Source organism: Lynx rufus, unplaced genomic scaffold (assembly GCF_022079265.1).
Source record: "Lynx rufus isolate CCGP_SWC_20201006 ecotype Redwood Valley unplaced genomic scaffold, mLynRuf1.p SCAF_10, whole genome shotgun sequence".
In the NCBI taxonomy this organism is placed as follows: Eukaryota; Metazoa; Chordata; class Mammalia; order Carnivora; family Felidae; genus Lynx; species Lynx rufus.
Window position 1 is genome coordinate 10,188,204 of NW_025814824.1, and position 20,916 is coordinate 10,209,119.

A 20,916-nucleotide genomic window follows, 5' to 3' on the forward strand; every position below is an offset into this window, starting at 1 on the left:
TGCAGAGTAAACCCCTTCAGCTTCAGACCTCCGTTCTCCCTGCACCAGGATGGGGTGAACTGGAGCTTCCTAAGACCCACTGCAGCTCTGATCGCCACTAGACTGATGGTCACCTGCCATTCTGCAAAGTGATGGCTTATATACCTACGTTGGGTCTTGCACTTAGGAGTTTATTTCCAAGAGAACTAATTTTTGTGGGAATAACAACAGGGCTGTAAGTCCAGCTTCTGTTTGTATCTGGTTACGAGGTTAATCCATAGACTCACACAGCGTCAGACTGAGGAGGGATGGAGATGCCATGCGGTCAAGCCCCTCATCTCAACTGTTAGGATTAGGATCATTTTCCAGGTTACACGAATACTGCAGGTGTGTCTAGATATGCTTTCCCAAGAAGCACATTCACAGGAGATTTGCAGGCAGATTCCAAAAGCAACTTTGAGATAGCAGGGAATTCAGCATATTTTAAATGCTATTGCCGAGACTGTATATATTTCAGGAAAGCTTCAGAGGCCCCATTCTCGGCCATCCGAAGTAACCACACGTCAGCACTGTTCCAGAAGTTTCTGCATATTTCCAACCTCCACAAGGGAGGAAAGAAAACCGGAGGACGATTCCAAGAAGACCCTCAATGTAAAGCAAAGCGCTTAGGTAGGAATTCTAAGCCCTAAAGAACTAGAGAGGACCTTGGTATTTATATTGATGGCAGTTTCCGTGGCCCGACCCAGTGATAACCAAACGCTGCTGAGAAACACCGTGGAACCAGACAGATCCACATTCAAACTCCAGCTCTCTTGTGTGGTGGCTGTGTGACCATGGACAAGTCAGCCCTCTGGGTCTCAGTGTCCTCACCTGTAAAAAGCAGGCAACACGATCTGCCTCCTGGGCCTTGGAGGAAGACTCACCGCTCAGCAAATGCTAGCTGTCATGACTGGTGCCATTTCTAACTAAGAGGAAGGGGCATCAACCACAGTAGCAGAGAAGGACCTATTTCTGCAAAATAATTTGTTCCATGAGAATATATTACCAACAGCGACTGGAAATAAAAGGTCTTAAGCTCAGCCTTCCAGGAAGACAAACTATATGTTAAATGATGCCTCGGCGGGCGTCTCTACCTCTCTCCATAAGTGGCAGTGCTAGAGACAGCATGAACAGCATCAAAACTGCCTGTCCCCCAGGACTAAGAAAGTCTGGCCACGATTTTTCCTCCAGGCGTGGGAACCTGCCCTCCGGAGACTCTCTCTCTCTCCTTACACACAGCACCTGAGACATCTCTCCAAGACCAGGCAGTGATGCTGGTCTGCCATCTTATAGGCCAGCTCAAGGATTCTGACAAGTAGACGTCTGACTTTACTGGAAAGCTCACCAAGAGTTGCCTGCCTTTCTCTCAGGAAACAGTTAAGGTTCCCCCCCCCATCCTTTTTCTCATAGGCCAACAGGTTCACAGAGCTGTCCTACTTTTATCCTTAAAGCCTAGAAGTAGCCAGAAAATCAGGACGCTCCAGCGGTAGTCCCTGCCTTGTGGGAATCTACAGGATACGCTGGTGTTTTCAGAACTACAAGATACTTCTTCTTCCTTGCAGAGAGGAGAGCTTCTGATGGAAATCTGCCCAAAACCTGCCCCCAAGAATTAAATCCAGTTGGCACTTTGAAAGGCCTGTAGGGGTCCAGGTTGAAGATCTATAAGTCATTGCATTCCTTTACACTCACATTACCTCCGAGTTCTCACACCCATATGCGTGAAGCCCTCTTTTTTTTTTTTTTTTTAAAGCTTATTTATTTTTGAGAGAGAGAGAACATGAGCAGGGGAGGGGCAGACATAGAATTCAAAGCAGGTTCCAGGCTCTAAGCTGTCAGTTCGAGCCTGACACAGGGCTTGAACTCATGAACTGTGGGATCATGATCTGAGCTGAAGTCAAAGGCTCAACCGAGCCCCTGTGAAGCCCTCTTTTTAACAAGCATGGTTCTGAAAATAAAATGTGTGGCAAACTTACAAAAATGTGCATCCCAGGGGACTAGGGTGGACGTATTAATAGGCTGAAGAAGTCTGATCCCTAAGGGGAGTGAGAGAATCCAAAAAGCGGGGGAGCTTGAAAATTAACTACTTCCTCACACCTAAAAAATACAAAACGGGATAGAATCGCTCAGAGGAAAACTTCAGCTTACATTTTTAAAAAATGGGCATAAGAAGGTCGAAGTTTTGCCCCGAACTCCCAGATATGTATGTCCCATTGTGTTGGAATCAAAGCCCAGTTGAGAAAGCCTGCGAGGTAAATGTACCCCAAATAAGAACCGTTCTCCCTGAATTGTAACATCTATGGCTGCCGAGGCTCGCAGGTGGGGAGTGCTGGCTCTCATGCGGCCACACTCCCCGCGGCGTGGTAACCCAGCTCGTGGACGTTTTCAGTGCCTTGAAATCCGAGGAAACGGTTACAGCTGAGGAAGCAGAACAGCTCTAGAAAAACACTCCTTCCCTGACAATGCAAAATGCTTTGTTTTACCCCCGTGTTAATCTACAAGCTCTCGATCGCACACTTAAGCATATGAAAGATGACTTTCATTCCCAGCTAAAAAAAAAGCACCCAATTTGGCCCAGAACGACAGGGACCTAATTCCTTTTCTTACCTTGCTTCCACGTGAGCACACAGGTGATACCACTCGTCCCTTCCAGGGTGCAAATTCATCACTAAGATTACGGCCACCCAGAAGGCTGCGCCCAGCATTTTCTAAGCTGCTCAAAAAAAGTGGGGACGAGGCTACAGGGGGAGGTGAGACCTCACACAGTGAGCCCCTCGTGAATCTCCCTCCGGCCAACTGGGTATTTATGCAAAATGACAGTGCAAAATGAGAGAAGTGCAAACACACACAAGTGTGATCCCTTTACACGTTACAATTCCCGTAGCCGACCCGGGAGAGGGAACTTTTTTTTTTTTTTTTAACGTGCACACATGTGTGCTGAGCTGGTCGTTGTGTGTGCGTGTGTGTGTTCTTGACAGATCCAGTCACTCTGGGCCACGTCTTACCTGCCACTGGTTTCCCGGCTGACTGGGCACGTAGGGTGCCGGGAGGCTCCGCAGGCTGTTCTTCACCGGGGACCCCCCGAGGGGGTTTCCCACGTCCCCGGAAGAGGAATCCGCGGCCAAGGCCATGGAGTACTGCGGGTAGTTGTACAGATTGTTGTAGTAAGGGAACAGAGAAGGCTGGTAAAAGCTGCTGTAGTAGGTGGAGTCAGAAACCAGATCAGGTGTGTTCTCCATGTGCCCTCTGCTGGTGACGGCAGGAATATCCTGGATGACCATGCGTCCCTCTGGAAAGGAAAAGACCACACGGTATTCACATGGGGGTGCACAAAACTCTACCTCTCAACCCTGGCAACGTACGGCCTTCCTCATCTGCAAAGCTACAGAGCAAGGCTCTGGAACACGCTGCTTCCTCCCACAGCCAAAATAAGGGACACGTCTCTAAGGCTGGCAAAACTGGGGACACAGCTGGCAGACCCCTGCAGATGACTTATTTTCCCTGAGAATACCAAAAACATTTTAGTGACACAAAGCCTGGGCAGGCCTAACTTCGACCCAGACAATTCTACCCCAATGTTAGGAAACTGGAGATCAAATCTAGTTAACTTGGCCGTCGGCATCATTTTTACAACAAAATGAATTGTACTTCACTTTCAACAAAGTAATAAAATCCCAATGCTCAAACTATGGTAGCCACATTGATATATCAAAGAGCCAAAGCAAAAGGCTAAGAGTTTAAGCACACATTATTTCTTTAATTTCCTCCCACACCTGATACTGGACTCTTCACAAGTCTGGACAATGGTATAGACCAGGGGTAGACAAACTTCTTCTGTAAAAGGTCAGTAACGATTTCAGGCCATTCAACTGCAGAATGCCCAGATTGCTGAGTGGTCATGTTACAATAAAACTTCATTCACAAAGCCAAGCAGTGGGCCGAAGCACCCTAAAGGCTGTAGTTTTGTCAATCCCGTGTCTAGATTTTAAACTGTGTCGATTCGTAAACAAGCAGACTCCTAAATCCTCTCTCCCATGGACATCCATCACGCCATGTTCTAAGAGGTGGTCCAGGAGCCTGAGATGGCTGCAAGGTGTCAGGATGCCGCTGCCCGGGGATTCTACAGTCTGGGGTGAGACATGTGATGAGATTACAAATACCAACAAGGATTATCACACAGGAATAGCCATAGACTTTTATCGAAATCCAAAGGCTGGAGAGAGGACTTGGAGCCGAGAAAGGACCACAGAGACCTTCAGGAAAAAAAACTGCATCCAAGCTGAAGTTTAAGGGAGGAGCAGAGAAAGGTGAAAAATAAAGAAAGTGTTGAGAAAAGGACAAGGAGGACAAAGGCATGGGAGCGGGAAATCAGGAGGAGGGCGTGCGAGCGAGAGCTGGACAGGGCAGCGCAGCGAAGCTGAAGAACTGGGTGCCCGAAAGGGAATGGGAGGCGGAGCCGGAGCAAGGGGCGGGGAAGCCTCCAGCCAGCCCTCCAGACCCTGCAGCATGTGATGACTTCTGGGCCAGGAGCAGAGGGTCAGCACTGAGTTCCAGAGTGAGTGACCTGATGGCAAGCTTAGGACAAGCGAAGGTAAGAGAGACCTCAGGTCTGTGAAAGCAGCGAGGGGCCTGAGCTACGGGCAGGGGGGCAGGACTCAGCAGAAGTGGAGGGGCTCGCTGGACTTCCATCTGGAAGGGAAGGACAATGCTGGAGGAGGCACTTGACCGACCTGGGGGAGAGTGGGGAGTCTGGTGTGGTAGGAGAGGGAGGCGATGAGTTCTGTCGCATCCACAAGCTGGAGACACTTATAGGCGATGAGCGAAGGAGGGAACTGGCAAGTGCACTCAGCAGAGGAGAGGCTGGAGGAGCCCTGGGAGCCCTGGCGGGGGGGGGGGGGGGTGGTGGTTCTACCAGCCTCCAGGGAGAGGGGGAGGGAGTTGTTACCAAAGAGCGAGTTCTGGGAGAAGAAAAGGGAGCCAGGAGTAGAGCTGGGGAGAACCAAGGAGAGAACACAATATCACACAGGCCAAAGTTGATGTGGCTCCTGGAGGGGCCAGCATGCCTTGTCAACTGCTGCCAAGAGATCAAGCAAATCAGTTCTAGAAAAAAACCAACAGAGGGCTTCAGGGCCTTGTGGGTTTTGCAGGAGAGGGAGGAGCGAGTAAGCAATGCGGAAACAGACCAGCTGGGCACAAGAGCCTTCTCTTCGCCAGAATGTAGACAGAGCAAAAGCAGGCACCAGGGCTCCGGGCTCACTGGTGCATCCCCGAACCTAGTACACCGCAGGACACGCAGTGGTCAATTATGTGCCTGAATAGATCGACGAGTCCCGGTTTTCCAAGTAGCCAGGCCTCAAAATAAATGTGAGGAAGAAACAGAAGCTCCCCGGAGCAAGAAAGCGTCATTTCATTTTTAACCCACAGACAAGGGTTGAGCACGCATAGGTGGGGAGAAGCTGGTCGACGGAAATTCCCCGCAGAGTCAACACGTGGCCCAGAGCAGGTGCTCCATGTGTCCGCTGGCCGAATATGGAAGGAAAAGAGAAGATATGCAGGCGGCAAGCTGTGGAAGGGATTTTCACAGCCCCACCTTAAAGTCAGTGCTAAAGTGTCCTCTCTCTGAAAGGATACCAAATCCATCCACCTTAGTGCCCTCCCAACGTTGTCAAGCCACTATTTCATTATATTTCTTTCCTTCCGTCTCTCCTCTTCCCAGCTAATGAGATGAGACATTCCAGTTCCATTACCCTACACCGCATGTGGAGAAGGCACCTGCCCTCCTCTCCTCTTGAACTCCCCAGCTTTTTCTTATTTTAAACACCAATTTCGCGCATAACAGGTGGTTTCCAGTGGCGAATTCTTTTGTGTTTAATGTTGTCTCTTCACTGTTTTCCTCATTACTTAAGCAATACAAATTTTGTGAAAATGACGAATTATACGGGTGTCTAAATCAGGGAAGGAATGAATGACACGGGCTTCACCACTCAGTCACCAGCATTGGTGGGACATCCACGTGTAATCTCACAGACATTGAGGAAGGCATTTCCGATGCTTATCTCTGTCTTTGCAGTGGGAAAAAACAGATACCCCTTCGGACCTGCCCTTCAAAAGCAAGGTCCTCAATTAAAAAAAATATACATTAGTAGGTAAAGAATTAAATAGAAGGCCAAGAGAGGCAGCTGGGTGGCTCCAGTCAGTTGAACACCTGACTCCTGATTTCCCCTCAGGTCATGATCCCAGGGTTGTGGGATCAAGCCTGGTGTCGGGCTCCACACTGGGCATGGAGGCTGCTTACGATTCTCTCTCTCTCTCTCTCTCTCTCTCTCTCTCTCTCTCTCTCTCTCTCTCTCTTTGCCCCTCTCCCCTGTTTGCACTCTCTCTCAAATAAATTAAAAACAAGAAGAAGAGGAAGAAACCCAAGGACACCAGGATTCTCAGATTAGGACACAGGTTCGTGAATTTCCGAATCACACCCCTACTCAGGACCTTTTATCAGGCCTCCGTTTTATCCAGCAATATGATGTCAGTAATAATTCTCAAGGTAACAAGAGGATGGCTTCAACAAACTGCACAGGGAGCCTCTAGGTCAGGTCAGAGCGAGGACTGGTTTTGCTACAGCTGAGTATAATCAATCAGCTACTGAGGCCATCACTTTCCCACTTACCCGGTATTTTACTTCCTCTTTCAGATTATATTGACCTTGAAGAATAAATTAAGAAACACACTGGAAAAGTTTCATTTCCTACCAGTATTTAAATAATAAAAACACTTTGAGCTTTCTAAGAATAGGTGCCTAAGGATTTTACAATCCTAAGATGTTTAAGCACTCTTGAAAAGTGACATTTTAAAAAGCTCTAGGGACCTGTGGAACTGCCACACCCTGTACTTTGTAAACCTCAAATTGTATTTTAAAGTTCACATCAAAACTCTTGGTCCATGTTCAAAACAGGTTTATGAGCCCCAGCCTCTGCGTGCGTGCCACTGATACGTGGAAATTTCCCGAGGTCGAAATAAGCATCCATCAGTTGACAGGTGTCTCATCCAGTGGAGTTTGCAATGTGGCCCTTGAATGGGCAGCATCAGCCCCCTCGGGAACTTGCAAAAGCGCACCCTCTTGGACCCCACCACACCCACTGAATCAGAAACTCTGAGGGGTGGGTGGGCCCAGCAGTCCTGAGTTTAACAAAGTCCTCAGAAGGCTCTGATGCACTCACAGATCGAAACTCACTGGTCTACTTGGAAGATTGCAAACAAGTGCTTCAGAAGCTATCCCCAAAAACGTGACCCCTGACCGCACTGCTGTGACACTCCTGCCTGGCTATCCCACAAGAGCATGCAGATAAATACCACCTCCTCCAAAATCACGGCAGAGCTCGGATCACAAGTGGTGTGCATACTGCTGCCTAACAGTTTGGATGCTCACGGGCCACACCCAGGCTCTCTTCATTTATTCTAACCACTAAAGTTTAATTTATTTAAGTGTTTTTTCCCTTCGAAAAATTGAAATATTCCACACAGGGCTTCTGGAAAACCAAGAGGAGCGGGTAATGCAAAAAACATTTATTCTTTTTTTTAATATGAAATTTATTGTCAAATTGGTTTCCATACAACACCCAGTGTTCATCCCAACAGGTGCCCTCCTCAATGCCCATTACCCACTTTCCCCTCCCTCCCACCCCCCATCAACCCTCAGTTTGTTCTCAGTTTTTAAGAGTCTCTTATGTTTTGGCTCCCTCCCTCTCTAACCTCTTTTTTTTTTTTTTCCTTCCGCACCCTCATGGTCTTCTGTTAAACTTTCTCAGGATCCACATAAGTGTGAAAACATATGGTATCAGTCTTTCTCTGTATGACTTATTTCACTTAACCTCACACTCTCCAGTTCCATTCACGTTGCTACAAAGGGCCATATTTCATTCTTTCTCATTGCCACGTAGTACTCCATTGTGTATATGAACCACAATTTCTTTATCCATTCATCAGTTGATGGACATTTAGGCTCTTTCCATAATTTGGCTATTGTTGAGAGTGCTGCTAGAAACACTGGGGTACAAGTGCCCCTATGCATCAGCCCTCCTGTATCCCTTGGGTCAATTCCTAGCAGCACTATTGCTGGGTCATAGGGTAGATCTGTTTTTAATTTTTTGAGGAACCTCCACACTGTTTTCCAGAGCGGCTGCACCAGTTTGCATTCCCACCAACAGTGCAAGAGGGTTCCTGTTTCTCCACATCCTCTCCAGCATCTATAGTCTCCTGGTTTGTTCATTTTGGCCACTCTGACTGGCATGAGGTGATATCTCAGTGTGGTTTTCATTTCTATTTCCCTGATGAGGAGTGACGGTGAGCATCTTTTCATGTGCCTGTTGGCCATCTGGATGTCTTCTTTAGAGAAGTGTCTATTCATGTCTTCTGCCCATTTCTTCATGGGATTATTTGTTTTTTGGCTGTGGAGTTTGGTGAGTTCTTTATAGATTTTGGATACTAGCCCTTTGTCCGATAAGTCATTTGCAAATATCTTTTCCCATTCTGCGGTTGCCTTTTAGTTTTGTTGATTGTTTCCTTTGCAGTGCAGAAGCTTTTTATCTTGATGAGATCCCAATAGTTCATTTTTGCTTTTAATTCCCTTGCCTTTGGAGATGTGTTGAGTAAGAAATTGCTGCGGCTGAGGTCAGAGAGGTTTTTTACTGCTTTCTCCTCTAGGGTTTTGATGGTTTCCTGTCTCACATTCAGGTCCTTTATCCACTTTGAGTTTATTTTTGTGTATGGTGTAAGAAAGTGGTCTAGTTTCAATCTTCTGCATGTTGCTGTCCAGTTCTCCCAGCACCATTTGTTAAAGAGACTGTCTTTTATCCATTGGATATTCTTTCCTGCTTTGTCAAAGATTAGTTGGCCATACTTTTGTGGGTCTGTTCTATTCCACTGGTCTGTGTGTCTGTTTTGTGCCAATACCATGCTGTTTTGATGATTACAGCTTTGTAGTAGAGGCTAAAGTCTGGGATTGTGATGCCTCCTGCTTTGGTCTTCTTCTTCAAAACTACTTTGACTGTTCGGGGTCTTTTGTCGTTCCATACAAATTTTAGGATTGCTCGTTCTAGCTTCAAGAAGAATGCTGGTGCAATTCTGATTGGGATTGCATTGAATGTGTAGATAGCTTTGGGTAGTATTGACATTTTAACAATATTTATTCTTCCAACCCATGAGCACGGAATGTTTTTCCATTTCTTTATATCTTCTTCAATTTCCTTCATAAGCTTTCTATAGTTTTCAGCATACAGATCTTGTACATCTTTGGTTAGATTTATCCCTAGGTATTTTAGGCTTCTTGGTGCAATTGTGAATGGGATCAGTTTCTTTATTTGTCTTTCTGTTGCTTCATTATTAGTATATGAGAATGCAACTGATTTCTGTACATTGATTTTGTATCCTGCAACTTTGCTGAATTCATGTATCAGTTCTAGCAGACTTTTGGTGGAGTCTATCGGATTTTCCATGTACAATATCATGTCATCTGCAAAAAGTGAAAGCTTGACTTCATCTTTGCCAATATTGATGCCTTTGATTTCCTTCTGTTGCCTGATTGCTGATGCTAGAACTTCCAACACTATGTTAAACAACAGCAGTGAGAGTGGACATCCCTGTCGTGTTCCTGATCTCAGGGGGGAAAGCTCTCAGTTTTTCCCCCATTGAGGATATTAGCTGTGGGCTTTTCATAAATGGCTTTTATGATGTTTAAGTGTGTTCCGTCTATCCCAACTTTCTTAAGCATTTTTATTAAGAAAGGATGCTGAATTTTGTCCAATGCTTTTTCTGCATCGATTGACAGGATCATATGGTTCTTATCTTTTCTTTTGTTAATGTGATGTATCACATTGATTGATTTGCGAATGTTGAACCAGTCCTGAAGCCCAGGAATGAATCCCAGTTGATCATGGTGAATAATTCTTTTTATATGCTGTTGAATTTGATTTGCTAATATCTTGTTGAGAATTTTTGCATCCATATTTATCAGGGATATTGGTCTGTAGTTCTCTTTTTTTGCTGAGTCTCTGGTTTGGGAACCAAAGTAATGCTGGCTTCATAGAATGAGTCTGGAAGTTTTCCTTCCCTTTCTAACTTCTGGAAAAGCTTGAGAAGGATAGGTATTATCTCTGCTTTAAATGTCTGGTAGAATTCCCCTGGGAAGCCATCTGGTCCTGGACTCTTATTTGTTGGGAGATTTTTGATAACTGATTCAATTTCTTCGCTGGTTATGGGTCTGTTCAAGTTTTCTATTTCTTCCTGTTTGGGTTTTGGAAGCGGGTGGGTGCTTAGGAATTTGTCCATTTCTTCCAGGTTGTCCAGTTTGTTGGCATATAATTTTTCATAGTAAGAATCATTTATTCTTGATCTCAAGTTGTATTTTTGTATTTGTATTTGGCTCATTCGTTGGTTATCCTAGAACAACTATGTCCAAAGCTTTGCTTTAGATGTAAAAGGCACAAAGAAATACTCAAAATGTTTCATTTCTTCTCTTTAAAAATTTTTAAAAATGTTTACTTTTGAGAGAGAGAGAAAGAGAGAGCGAGCGAGCGAGCATGAACAGGAGAGGGGCAGGGAGAGAGGGAGACAGAATCCAAAGCAAGCTCCAGGCTCTGAGCTGTCAGCACAGCTGAGACACTTAAAAAGCAATCATCTCATTGCCACAATGACAGTATAGGTAGATGTCACCATCAACAAAAGCAGTGGAGATGGGAGCCAGGGTGGAGGGGATTTAGAGATGATGGTGTGCGGACACACTCGAAAGAATGATACCAACAGGATCATGAAGGAGGAGAAACACAAGTCCTGTGGCAGGGACAGTGACCAGATTGGCCTGGCCACAGTACACAGTTCATGTCAAGGGCCCACAGGTAATGAGAATGGGAAGCGACCTTGGTTAAAATTGTGGAAGGCCTCGAATGGGGAGGCCAGTCAAGGACTTCGGGTTTCTCCTCAAGCTACAGGGAGTCAATGAAGGTTTTCAGAGGAAGCAAGTAACAATAAAAATGTTTTAGGAGAATTGATCCAAGCACCAGGGACAGATCTAAGAGACTAAGGAGGTAGGAGTATAGACTACTCTAGAATAGTCTATTCCGTATATGCATATATAGTCTATAGGCTAGTATACACTAGGATCGTTAGTTTCTTTTTTAATTTTTTTATTTATTTTGAGAGAGAGAGAGAGAGAGAGAGAGAGGAGGGGCAGAGAGAGAAGGAAAGAAAAGAATCCCAAGTAGTCTCCGTGCTGTCAGTGCAGAGCCTGACACGGGGCTTGAACCCACCAAACTGCAAGACCATGACCAGAGCTGAAACACAGTCGGACGCTTAACCGACTGAACCACCCCGGCACCCCTATACTAGGCTCTTTACATACTCCAGGCCTGAAGATGTAATTATGAGCGTATCTAGGGAGGCTGTAGTAATGGGGGAAAAAATGCATGAAAGTCACTGGCATGTCTTGTTCCGGGCATTCCCTCCAACGACCAAGTTACACTGCTGATACCTGTCACCCAGGATGCCGGGAAGCCACCGAGCTCCCTTATCAGACACTTGCTGAATTGCTGAGTGACCATGCGACACTCCAGCCTGGAAAGGCACACAGCTCTCACCCAGGCTGAGGGAGAGTGAGAACAGAAGCCACACATGCCCCTTCTCCGACCTCTGCTACAGCAGAGTTCCCAAAGAGTAACTAGAGACATTCCCTTGAACGCTGGGACGTCACCAAAGCTGGGAAGTCAGGCAAAGTGTCACTGATTGGCAATAAACCCAAAGGTAAGATTTACAACTCATAAGCCACAAAACAGATCAACTAACCATACAAAACTTAAAATGAATATGTAGATATAAATTCAAGAAGCCATTTCCCATGCACCAAACTCTTAACTGGGCTACTCTTAACCCTTGTCTGAGTCACAGGGTAAAAAAAAAAAAAAAGCAAATACTGAGCTGCCCGCTATGAATTCCTCCTGCTCCCCCCACGCCTGACACACACTGTGACAGGGACATTTTAACTGCACGGCCAACATGACGAAGCACAACGACAGCGGAAACATCTTAATGAATTTGCTGAAAATTCTGAAGCTGGATCTCATGGTTTATTTTTGTAGGCTAAACACTGGCCCAGATGACTTCGTGATGGTATTAGTAATAATAGCACAACAGAACAGGCTTTCTCAAGAGAATGTGGTAGCTTTCTTTCTTTTTTTAATGTGCATTTTTAAAGTTTTATTTAAGTAATCTCTACACCCAATGTGGGGCTCGAACTCACAGTCCCGAGACCAAGAGTCACATGACATGCTCTTTGGACTGAGCCAGCCAGGCATCCTGAGAGTGTGGTCACTTTTTTAACCAGCAGCACCATGTAAGAATTATCAACCTGTAGGTCCTCTGTCAAGACGCCAATGGAAGAGTGAAGCCAGACATTCTAAGTGCTGGTACTTATGACTGGGTTAGCATTAATTTGTGCTAGAAGGAAAAAAAGGTCAGCAGGGCTGGATTCAACAACTAAGAGTATGTCCGTATCTGGAAAAAACGACCAACAGCATTTGTCTGAGCAAAGACGTCTATACAGAGGTATTGCCCACAGACTTGATCCCTCTTATTCCGAAACTCCTATTTGTGGCTCTATACGTTTACCTTCCGCACATCCAGTTCTGGGATAAGGCTTCCCAATCCCTCTGCTACTTTTTTTCCCCACTAACATATGCAGCGTGAAATATGATTCACTCCTTCATGAAGGATCAATACCCACACATGATAAATACCCGTATCGATCCTGCAGTGTTATATGCTGGTCTCTGGGCCCGTGGCATATTAATAGTAGTTAACCAGTAATTCATTTTAAGGTATGTGAAGGCTTTTTTTTCCCTGCTCTTCCTCTAGTGTCAAGATCCCCAGAGCTGTTGCACTTTGAGTCATTCACATTCAAACCAAGAGTCTACTCCCTTTTCAATGACAAAACCAAACCCCACAGTTTCCTGTATGAAAGATCACATAGAAAACCAGAATTTATAATTTACAAACAATAAGGCTATTTATGATTCACCGTGAGTGATCCTCGACTTAACTGGCATATACCAAGTTTTGTTTTTTTTTTTTCTTAATATAATTTATTGTCAAGTTGGCTAACACACAGTGTGTAAAGTGTGCTCTTGGTTTTGGGGGTAGATTCCCATGATTCATTGTGTACATACAATACCCAGTGCTCATCCCAACAAGTGCCCTCCTCAATGCCCAGCACCCATTTTCCCCTCCACCTCCAATCAACCCTGCACCCATTTTCCCCTCCACCTCCAATCAACCCTGTTTGCTCTTGGTATTTAAGAGTCTCTTACGGTTTGCCTCTCTCTGTTTGAAACTATTTTTTCCCCGTCCCTTCCCCCATGGTCTTAAGTTTCTCAAGTTCCATGTATGAAAACAGATGATATGTGTCTTTCTCTGACCGACTTATCTCACCATTACTACCCTCCAGTTCCATCCATGTTGCTGCAAATGGCAGAATTTCATTCTTTCTCATTGCCAAGTAGTATTCCACTATATATATAAACCACATCTTCTTTATCCGTTCATCACCAGGTTTTATTTTTCTTTGTAATCCCATGCCTTGCTTAGTTCCTGTCATAATTAGTTTCTAGTTTTAAGAGTTACCCACCAGGCAAAATTGTTCACTCCTAAGTCTGAGATCTCAAAATTATCTACCTAACATGTTATGCTGAGTGTTAGGAGGGTACAGAGAAAGTGTAAGTCATTTTCTCTATTCTTGTTTTTTTTTTTTTTAAAGGAAAATTGAGGTCTCAAGATTATGCTCCGTGATTGACATGATGATGGAATCAGGATAGCAGGGGTACCTCCCTGGGACAAGAAGGCTTGGCTCGGCTAACTGCTTTTAGCTTTCTTCTCTGCGAGGTCACCCAATGTCCAGAGTAATAGCTCCTGGCATTTCCTAGATTTAGGAGTAATGGAGAAACCCAGAGAGATGCTTCAGGACTCCTCTCCCACAAGGGTGAGAGCTTGGAGAGAGACACGGGGAGAGAGAACATTGTCCTATGGGCCGTCCCTGGACCCTCTAAGCACTCATATGATCCCAAGACAAGCTCATCATCCTGACAAGGGAACGGGTCGGGTTTCAGAGGGAAGCATAGTTGGCACAGGGAGAGGCCCAATTACACAGGTGGCAGTGTGCCTACTGTTCCCTGAATGCTGACAGCGAGGAATGAACGAGGGACTTGTCACCGCCACTGTCACCTTCCCCTGATAGGGACGCAATTCATATCCCACACAGGAAACGTGCTGTGTGCGAGGCAACCTGTCTGGGACTTTGGGGCACAGACCAAGGTCGTAGTCCTTGACGCGGCAGGACTCCCAGGGGAGGCTCCGAACAAACACACAGAAGGAGAGACAGACCAAGGCTGTGAGAAAACACAAAGGCCGCGGGAAGGGAGGGTGAGATCAACTCCAGCCTTCCAAGTACAAGTTCTGCTGGTGTTGGCTCGCTAACGTCACTCTTGTACACAAAGCATGGAATGTGTTAGAGCCAATGTCGCCTTTTGCCCAAAGAATTTTGCTAAGTGTAATTAGGTCCCGCCAAGTTCAGTTTTCTCAGGGTGAAGGCTTTCCAGAACAAAATGAACCTGAAGTTGGTCTTGCAAGCCAGATGCAGGTTTTTGGTTCAAAGGTGTGTAAAATATTAATGTGGGAGGCAAAGGGATCGGAGAGGGAGGGGGAAACAGAGACAGAGGAGGGAAGGAATATCTTGATTGCCAAGCATGACCGCATCAAACAGACCAAGCAGGACATATGGCGGAAATGGGGAAAATATAAAGCGGGAAAGGCAAATACAGGCCTTCCAAGGGACCCAGCCAAGATTTGAAACAGGCCGCCCTGGGGCCACTGAAAAGCCCAGTGAGCCACAAACACGTCCATTGTGTGCAGCAATTCCTGAAAGAAGGCTTCAACTACCTACATTTTGACCTCAAACTTCTAAATGATTAAGTTCTTCTTTCTAGTTTATCTCTTAACTCAGGCAAAAGACCCTGTGGACAAACCAACCCCGATGGGGAATGAAATGCCCCCTCAAGCAACAAGGACAGCCCTGAGCCCGTGAGACCCAGAGGCACTGACCTCAAGACAATGATGGACTTGACCTTCACAGCCCACCTGCACAGACCCATCCGCCTCTGCCCAACACGTTCCTTCGTTCCTTCGATAAACCTGGAAGTACTTTCAGCACTTCTGGAGACAGTGTTTGAGACGCTGGTCCACTGTCTTCCTGGTGTTAGCCTCACTGAAATAAACTCGTTTCATCACTACTGTCTCTCTGCCTGTGGACTTCTGTCCACAGCGAGTGTCCCCACCTAGTTTGTTTGGGCCCCTCGGAGCCACGTGCTGTCCCACCCCTGCCGGCTCCCATCTCCTGGAATGTCGACAATGAGCAAAGAGCAATCCCTGCCCTCAAAGAGCTTACTCTCTGCGGATGAAGAGCCCCAAGGACAAATCAAGGTATCAGAAAAGCTTTCCATCGAAGAGTCTCTAAAAAAAACAAAACAAAACACAAGTATGTCTATCTTCCCAGCAGGACGAGAACGAGGGTACTGCCGGCACAGGAGGTTGGACTTCAGACTCACCCAAGGAAAAATCCTAACTGGATCTGGAAAGACTGGCACTCACCACCCCGACCTCCACACCCACGCACCTACCCGTGTTCCTATTCCCGGGTTTCCGCTTTCCCTGTGTGTTCCCCCTTCCGCACCCCATCTGTGTGAGCCTCAGGATTCCGGGGCGGGGGGCAAACAGGAACATGGTTGGCCTGCAGAGGGAGTCAGATATGGAGAAGATGCCATTTCTCTGACTTTGCTAGAGAATGGTGGCCGTGAAAGCCTATCTCATGGCCGGAACGTTTTCTGTCCTTAGGCCAGCTCGGAATTCCCTATCGTTGGCGAGATGCCAGAGACAATCTGAGACTCCGTCAACACCGCCAGCGGCCTGGAGGAGTCGCGGGGCCACCAACAGGCCAGTGGCCAGGCCCGGGTTCGGGGGGGGGGGGGACCAGAGAAGAGAGGAAGGACGGCCAGTGATCTGTTCCAAAGGCGACCTTATGGGGAGGGAATCCCTTCCCCACTCTTCTTAGTACCCCTCGCACGGAGAAAACTTCAGGTCGGGGGCATCTCGGACTGACTGTGAACGTACAATTTAGGTCCCCACAGGAAAGCTCTGCTTTGAATTGTGTTCGGACAACTTAAAATGCAGGGGCTGCAACCACGGAGGTCTTCTGCTTGGCCACGAAGGGTGCTCAACACAAGGCTGTCAGATCGCGCTTTCGGAACTTGCTTTTAAAAATAAGATCCCAGGTATTTGTCTCTGCTCCTGAAAGTCCCAGGTTTCGAGCCAAGAAGTCACACCCGACATCTCACTGCGGCCCTTCCAGAAATGTGGTGGCAATATTCCCCAGCCGCCGTCCCAGCCAAGGGTCCAGGTCACATGGATTGTCACAGCAACAGAAAGACGTCATTCACCTTTTTTCACTGTGTGGACATTTGCACCGGTGACGCAGAAGCAGTGGCGGGGAAAACCGTCTTCGCACACATCAAGGTGGTCCCACCGAACTGCACCAGCAGTGGCTGGATTCCTCACTGACGTCCTCATTTGGAATATTTTACTTTGTATAATATTACAAAATTAATTTTTTTTAACGTTTATTTATTTTTGAGACAGAGAGAGACAGAGCATGAACGGGGGAGGGGCAGAGAGAGAGGGAGACACAGAATCGGAAGCAGGCTCCAGGCTCTGAGCCATCAGCCCAGAGCTCGACGCGGGGCTCGAACTCACGGACCGCGAGATCGTGACCTGAGCTGAAGTCGGACGCTTAACCGACTGAGCCACCCAGGCGCCCCTAATATTACAAAATTAAATGTCAATTTTGCTTATGATGCCCTCGATGAAGTAGGAAAAAAACCCCCACTAGATTAAAACTCTGCCTTTGCGCCTTTTTAATAGCCCATGACAAAATGGGAGGGACTCATGAGGCAGGTCTGTTGCAACCCAAGGGTGATGGTTTCCTTGAACAAGACTTGGTGCAAATGTCTGAATGATGAGCTTATACTATTGGGGCGCCTGGGTGGCTCATTCGGCTAAGCATCTGGCTTCGGCTCAGGGCATGATCTCATGGTGTGTGGGTTTGAGTCCCGCATCGGGCTCTGTGCTGACAGCTCAGAGCCTGGAGCTTTCTTTGGATTCTGTGTCTCCCTCTCTCTCTGTCCTTCCCACCCTCACACTCTAGCTCTCTCTCTAAAAAATAAATAAATGTTAAAAAAAAAAAGAGAGTTTCTTGACTTATTTTTGGAACACCATACACTCAAAGAGTGATGAAACTCTCCGGTTACTGGGGCTTGGATATTTGGTAGATGTTGCCTTGAAGAAGAACAAAGTGAGCCTATCCCTTCAAGGAAAACTTAAAGGATTTATTGCCCAAAATTCGAGCTTTCAAGTAAAAACCAGAATTTCTGAAAACTTAAGTCTGCCATCATGGGCTTGACAGCTTCCCGAACTTGAAGACTCTTTTGACAAGATCTGTAGTGATAATAACGAATGGGATTTTCCTGATACTTTGCAATGAAAGAGGACAACCTTTGGAAAACCTGCACAACTCAGTGAACTAATATTTTCCAAACGACCAGTTCATGATGTTACAAAATGATGCATGGGTGAAAGATCCATTTAAAGTGCAAGATGGACCAGTGGATTTTAATGTAACAGAGAACAAAGCTCTTTGGCATGGTTTTGGACTCCACCCTGTAACTAATCTTTAAGAAATTATCACCTTTCAAGTTTTGGTCCAGTTTCAGAGAACAGGCACAAGGGTCTCAAAAAGCTATTCAAGGGGCGCCTGGGTGGCTTGGTCAGTTAAGCCTCCGACTTCGGCTCAGGTCATGACCTCACTATGTGTGGGTTCAAGCCCCATGTCGGGCTGTGTGCTGACAGCTCAGAGCCTGGAGCCTGCTTCGGATTCTGTGTCTTCCTCTCTCTCTCTGCCTCTCCCCCTCTCATGCTCTCTCTCTCTCTCTCTCAAAAATAAACATTAATTTTTTTTTTTTAAAAGCTATGCAGGGGCGCCTGGGTGGCTCATTTAAGCACTGGACTTCAGCTCAGGTTATGATCTTACGGTTCGTGGATTCGAGCCCCATGTTGGGCTCTGTGCTGACAGCTCAGAGCCTGGAGCCTGCTTCAGATTCTGTGTCTCCCTCTCTCTCTCTGCCCCTCCTTGGCTCACACTCTGTCTCTCTCTCTCTCTCTCTCTCTCTCTCTGTCTCAAAAATAAATAAACATTAAAAAATTTTTGAAAAAAGCTATTCAAACACCTCTCTCCCTTTTCCAAATATTTCTCTATGTGAAACTGAATTTGCATGTATTTCAAACGACAGACTGAAGAAGCAGCAATTGGGAACCCAGCTACGTCCTACTAAGTCAGACAGAAAACAGATTAGCAGAAATGTACAAACAATGTCACTGTTTTGTTTTGGGAAAACATAGTTCTTTCCTCATTAAAATATGTTACTTATGCTAACAAGGGATAGATGTTATTATTTTAAAGGAATGAACATATACGTATGATTTCTCAGTTTTTGGCTTTGATTCAATAAATGCTGATCGGCAGAATCCATATCCCCAGACGCTCTTGGAGGTCCTTGATAATTTTGTAGAGTGTGAAGGGGTCCTTGCCACTGAAAGGTTTGAAAACTTCTGTCTTATGAGCTCTTCCCTTTCTGAGAAGAACGATTTCAGGGCAGGTGGGGTCCAGGGTCTCATTGTGAGCAAGCTGCACAGTTAGCATTCAGCAGTCAAGTCTCAAGTGGGCGCCTCGGCTCTGTGCTTAAGCCTGAAATATTTCTTTCAGTGAAACAGACGCTAACTCCTGCACACTACAGCCAGGCAGCAGAACTTCTGGTTGAGAGCACCGGCTCCCAAGTCAAAGTGCTTGACAGGCGTCTTCTGCCCCATGACCTTGGATCCAGGCACTTAAGGGCTCTGTGCGCCAGTGTCTCTCTGTAATGTGGGGATCACACTGCTACACACACCACAGAGGGCACGGGGGGCGGGTGGGGGGGAAGGCTGTGACACACAGTAAGTGCTTGAGAAATGTTCGCTATTGTTATGATCACAGTCACAGCACAGTGATGGCATTCTCTGCCATCAAGCAAGAGAGTCACCAAATAATTCTGGAAAAAAAAAAAAAGCTCATCCTTGGGGTCCCACAGGAGGGCAGGGCTGCACCTGGCAGAGGCGAATGAACTTGGAAAGGAGCGGAATCCTCTGCTCCCGGCCTTCTCGGAGGTCAGACAGTAGCCTTGAGTACAGTCGGTGTGATATCACTCCCTAAAGTCATAATCAGGAAATGCGGGAACAATCTGTTTCTCCCACAAGGCGATCATGACAGGGCTATTTTAAAACGTCAAACACAAACCTGGAGCCAGGAAAGCAAACAACCTTTTCACTGTGTACCTGCCGCAGGCCTGAAAACCATTTCCACTTAGCAAGGCGAATGCGGCCAGGTGGAGAAGAACTGACCCCTGCTTCCTCTCCCCAGACTCTCTGCAACCCCCCCCGCCCCACCCCTTTCAGCATGCAGTTCTGCTCTTGAGAAGCACAGCTACTATGGTGCTTCCTTTAAGTAAGCTGGGGATTTTATTTATTTGGGGGGGGGGGATTGCTGCTGTTCCAAGGCTGAACTTTTAGCTTGCTATAAAGTTAATGTGCTATTCAATGTTCATTCCAGGCAAGACTGTGGGGCTGTGTATTTTCTGCCACCCCCGGAAGCCCATTATCTGTAATTGCCCATTACCATGCATAATTATTTCTCCCGGCTTGGTCTGTGACCTCCAGGGTTGCACTCTGTTACAGCTAACGGCTGGTCTTACCAAATTCGTGAATGAAGCCCTTCTGACCTTTAGCGCTTTGAAGGGTCTGTTCCGGAGCTGACATGGAAAGCCTCTTTTCAGGCACACTTTTCTGTGATCAGGAACAGTTGAGATTTCTTCCCTGATGCACCTCCGCCCAAGCAAACAGGAAAACAAAGCATAATCAAGTCTCCATTATGTGGGAGCTGGTAACCCAAACTGGGAATTATCTGGAGCCCTTCACACTCCCTTTTCTTTGACTTGGCTATTTAATTGTATCACGCTTTTTTAAAGACTGCTACTGGGAGAAGGTGGAGGTAAAGGAGGGCAAAACTTTAAATCTCAAATTCAATATATACGCTCCCACACTTAATGTTATTTTGAGTGGGAAGAAGTGCTACGTCCCCATCAGTGATGAAAATGGAATTTGGGGATTCCGTGTGCGCTTAAAATATGAATTCTAGAACTGACATTCAGTCACACCAGCAAGTCACTTTACAGCATTAGCGGGGCAAGAGAGGAGGGGACGGCGATCGCTGGCTGCACGTGGCCTGGGTGCTGGAGGGCTCAGCCATCCACGGCTCTAGTGTGTCTTCCCCACTACGGCCTCCTTGCAGAACCCGGGGGTGGACAACGCCCCTCTAAGCACACACACGGTTCACAACAAAATCTGAAAGTGCACTGACTGCCAGAAATGAGACCACTCAATTGTGGTGTGGCCACTCACTGCCACGGCCCCCCAGAATCTCCTGGATGTGCGGAGCGGCCTGTCCTTGCCATCTTTATTTTCCTGCGGTCTTTCCTTCCTTTTCAGTGAAGCTCCTCTAAAATGAACAGAAGTCAATCCTAAATATAAACGCTCATCCACTCTTTCAAGCGTCATTTTTACCAAAGTCAGGTAAGGTGAACCACAGAGAATTAAACCTAACAACTTTTCCTGGAGCCTGGAGGCAGGGAAGGCTTGGGAAGTAATTCCGCCCCTCGTTCTGACGCCTGG

The 20,916-nt window shown here is 46.6% G+C and overlaps 1 protein-coding gene across 1 annotated transcript in view; it reads right to left on the reverse strand.

Moving 5' to 3' along the window:
* The window catches only part of DMRT1 (doublesex and mab-3 related transcription factor 1), a 110,017-nt gene that overhangs the window by 61,929 nt on the left and 27,172 nt on the right, over window positions 1–20,916 (reverse strand). The window contains exon 3 of the mRNA XM_047097439.1: window positions 3,021–3,304. Coding sequence (XP_046953395.1) covers window positions 3,021–3,304 — 284 coding nt within the window. The remainder of the gene's footprint in view (window positions 1–3,020; window positions 3,305–20,916) is intronic.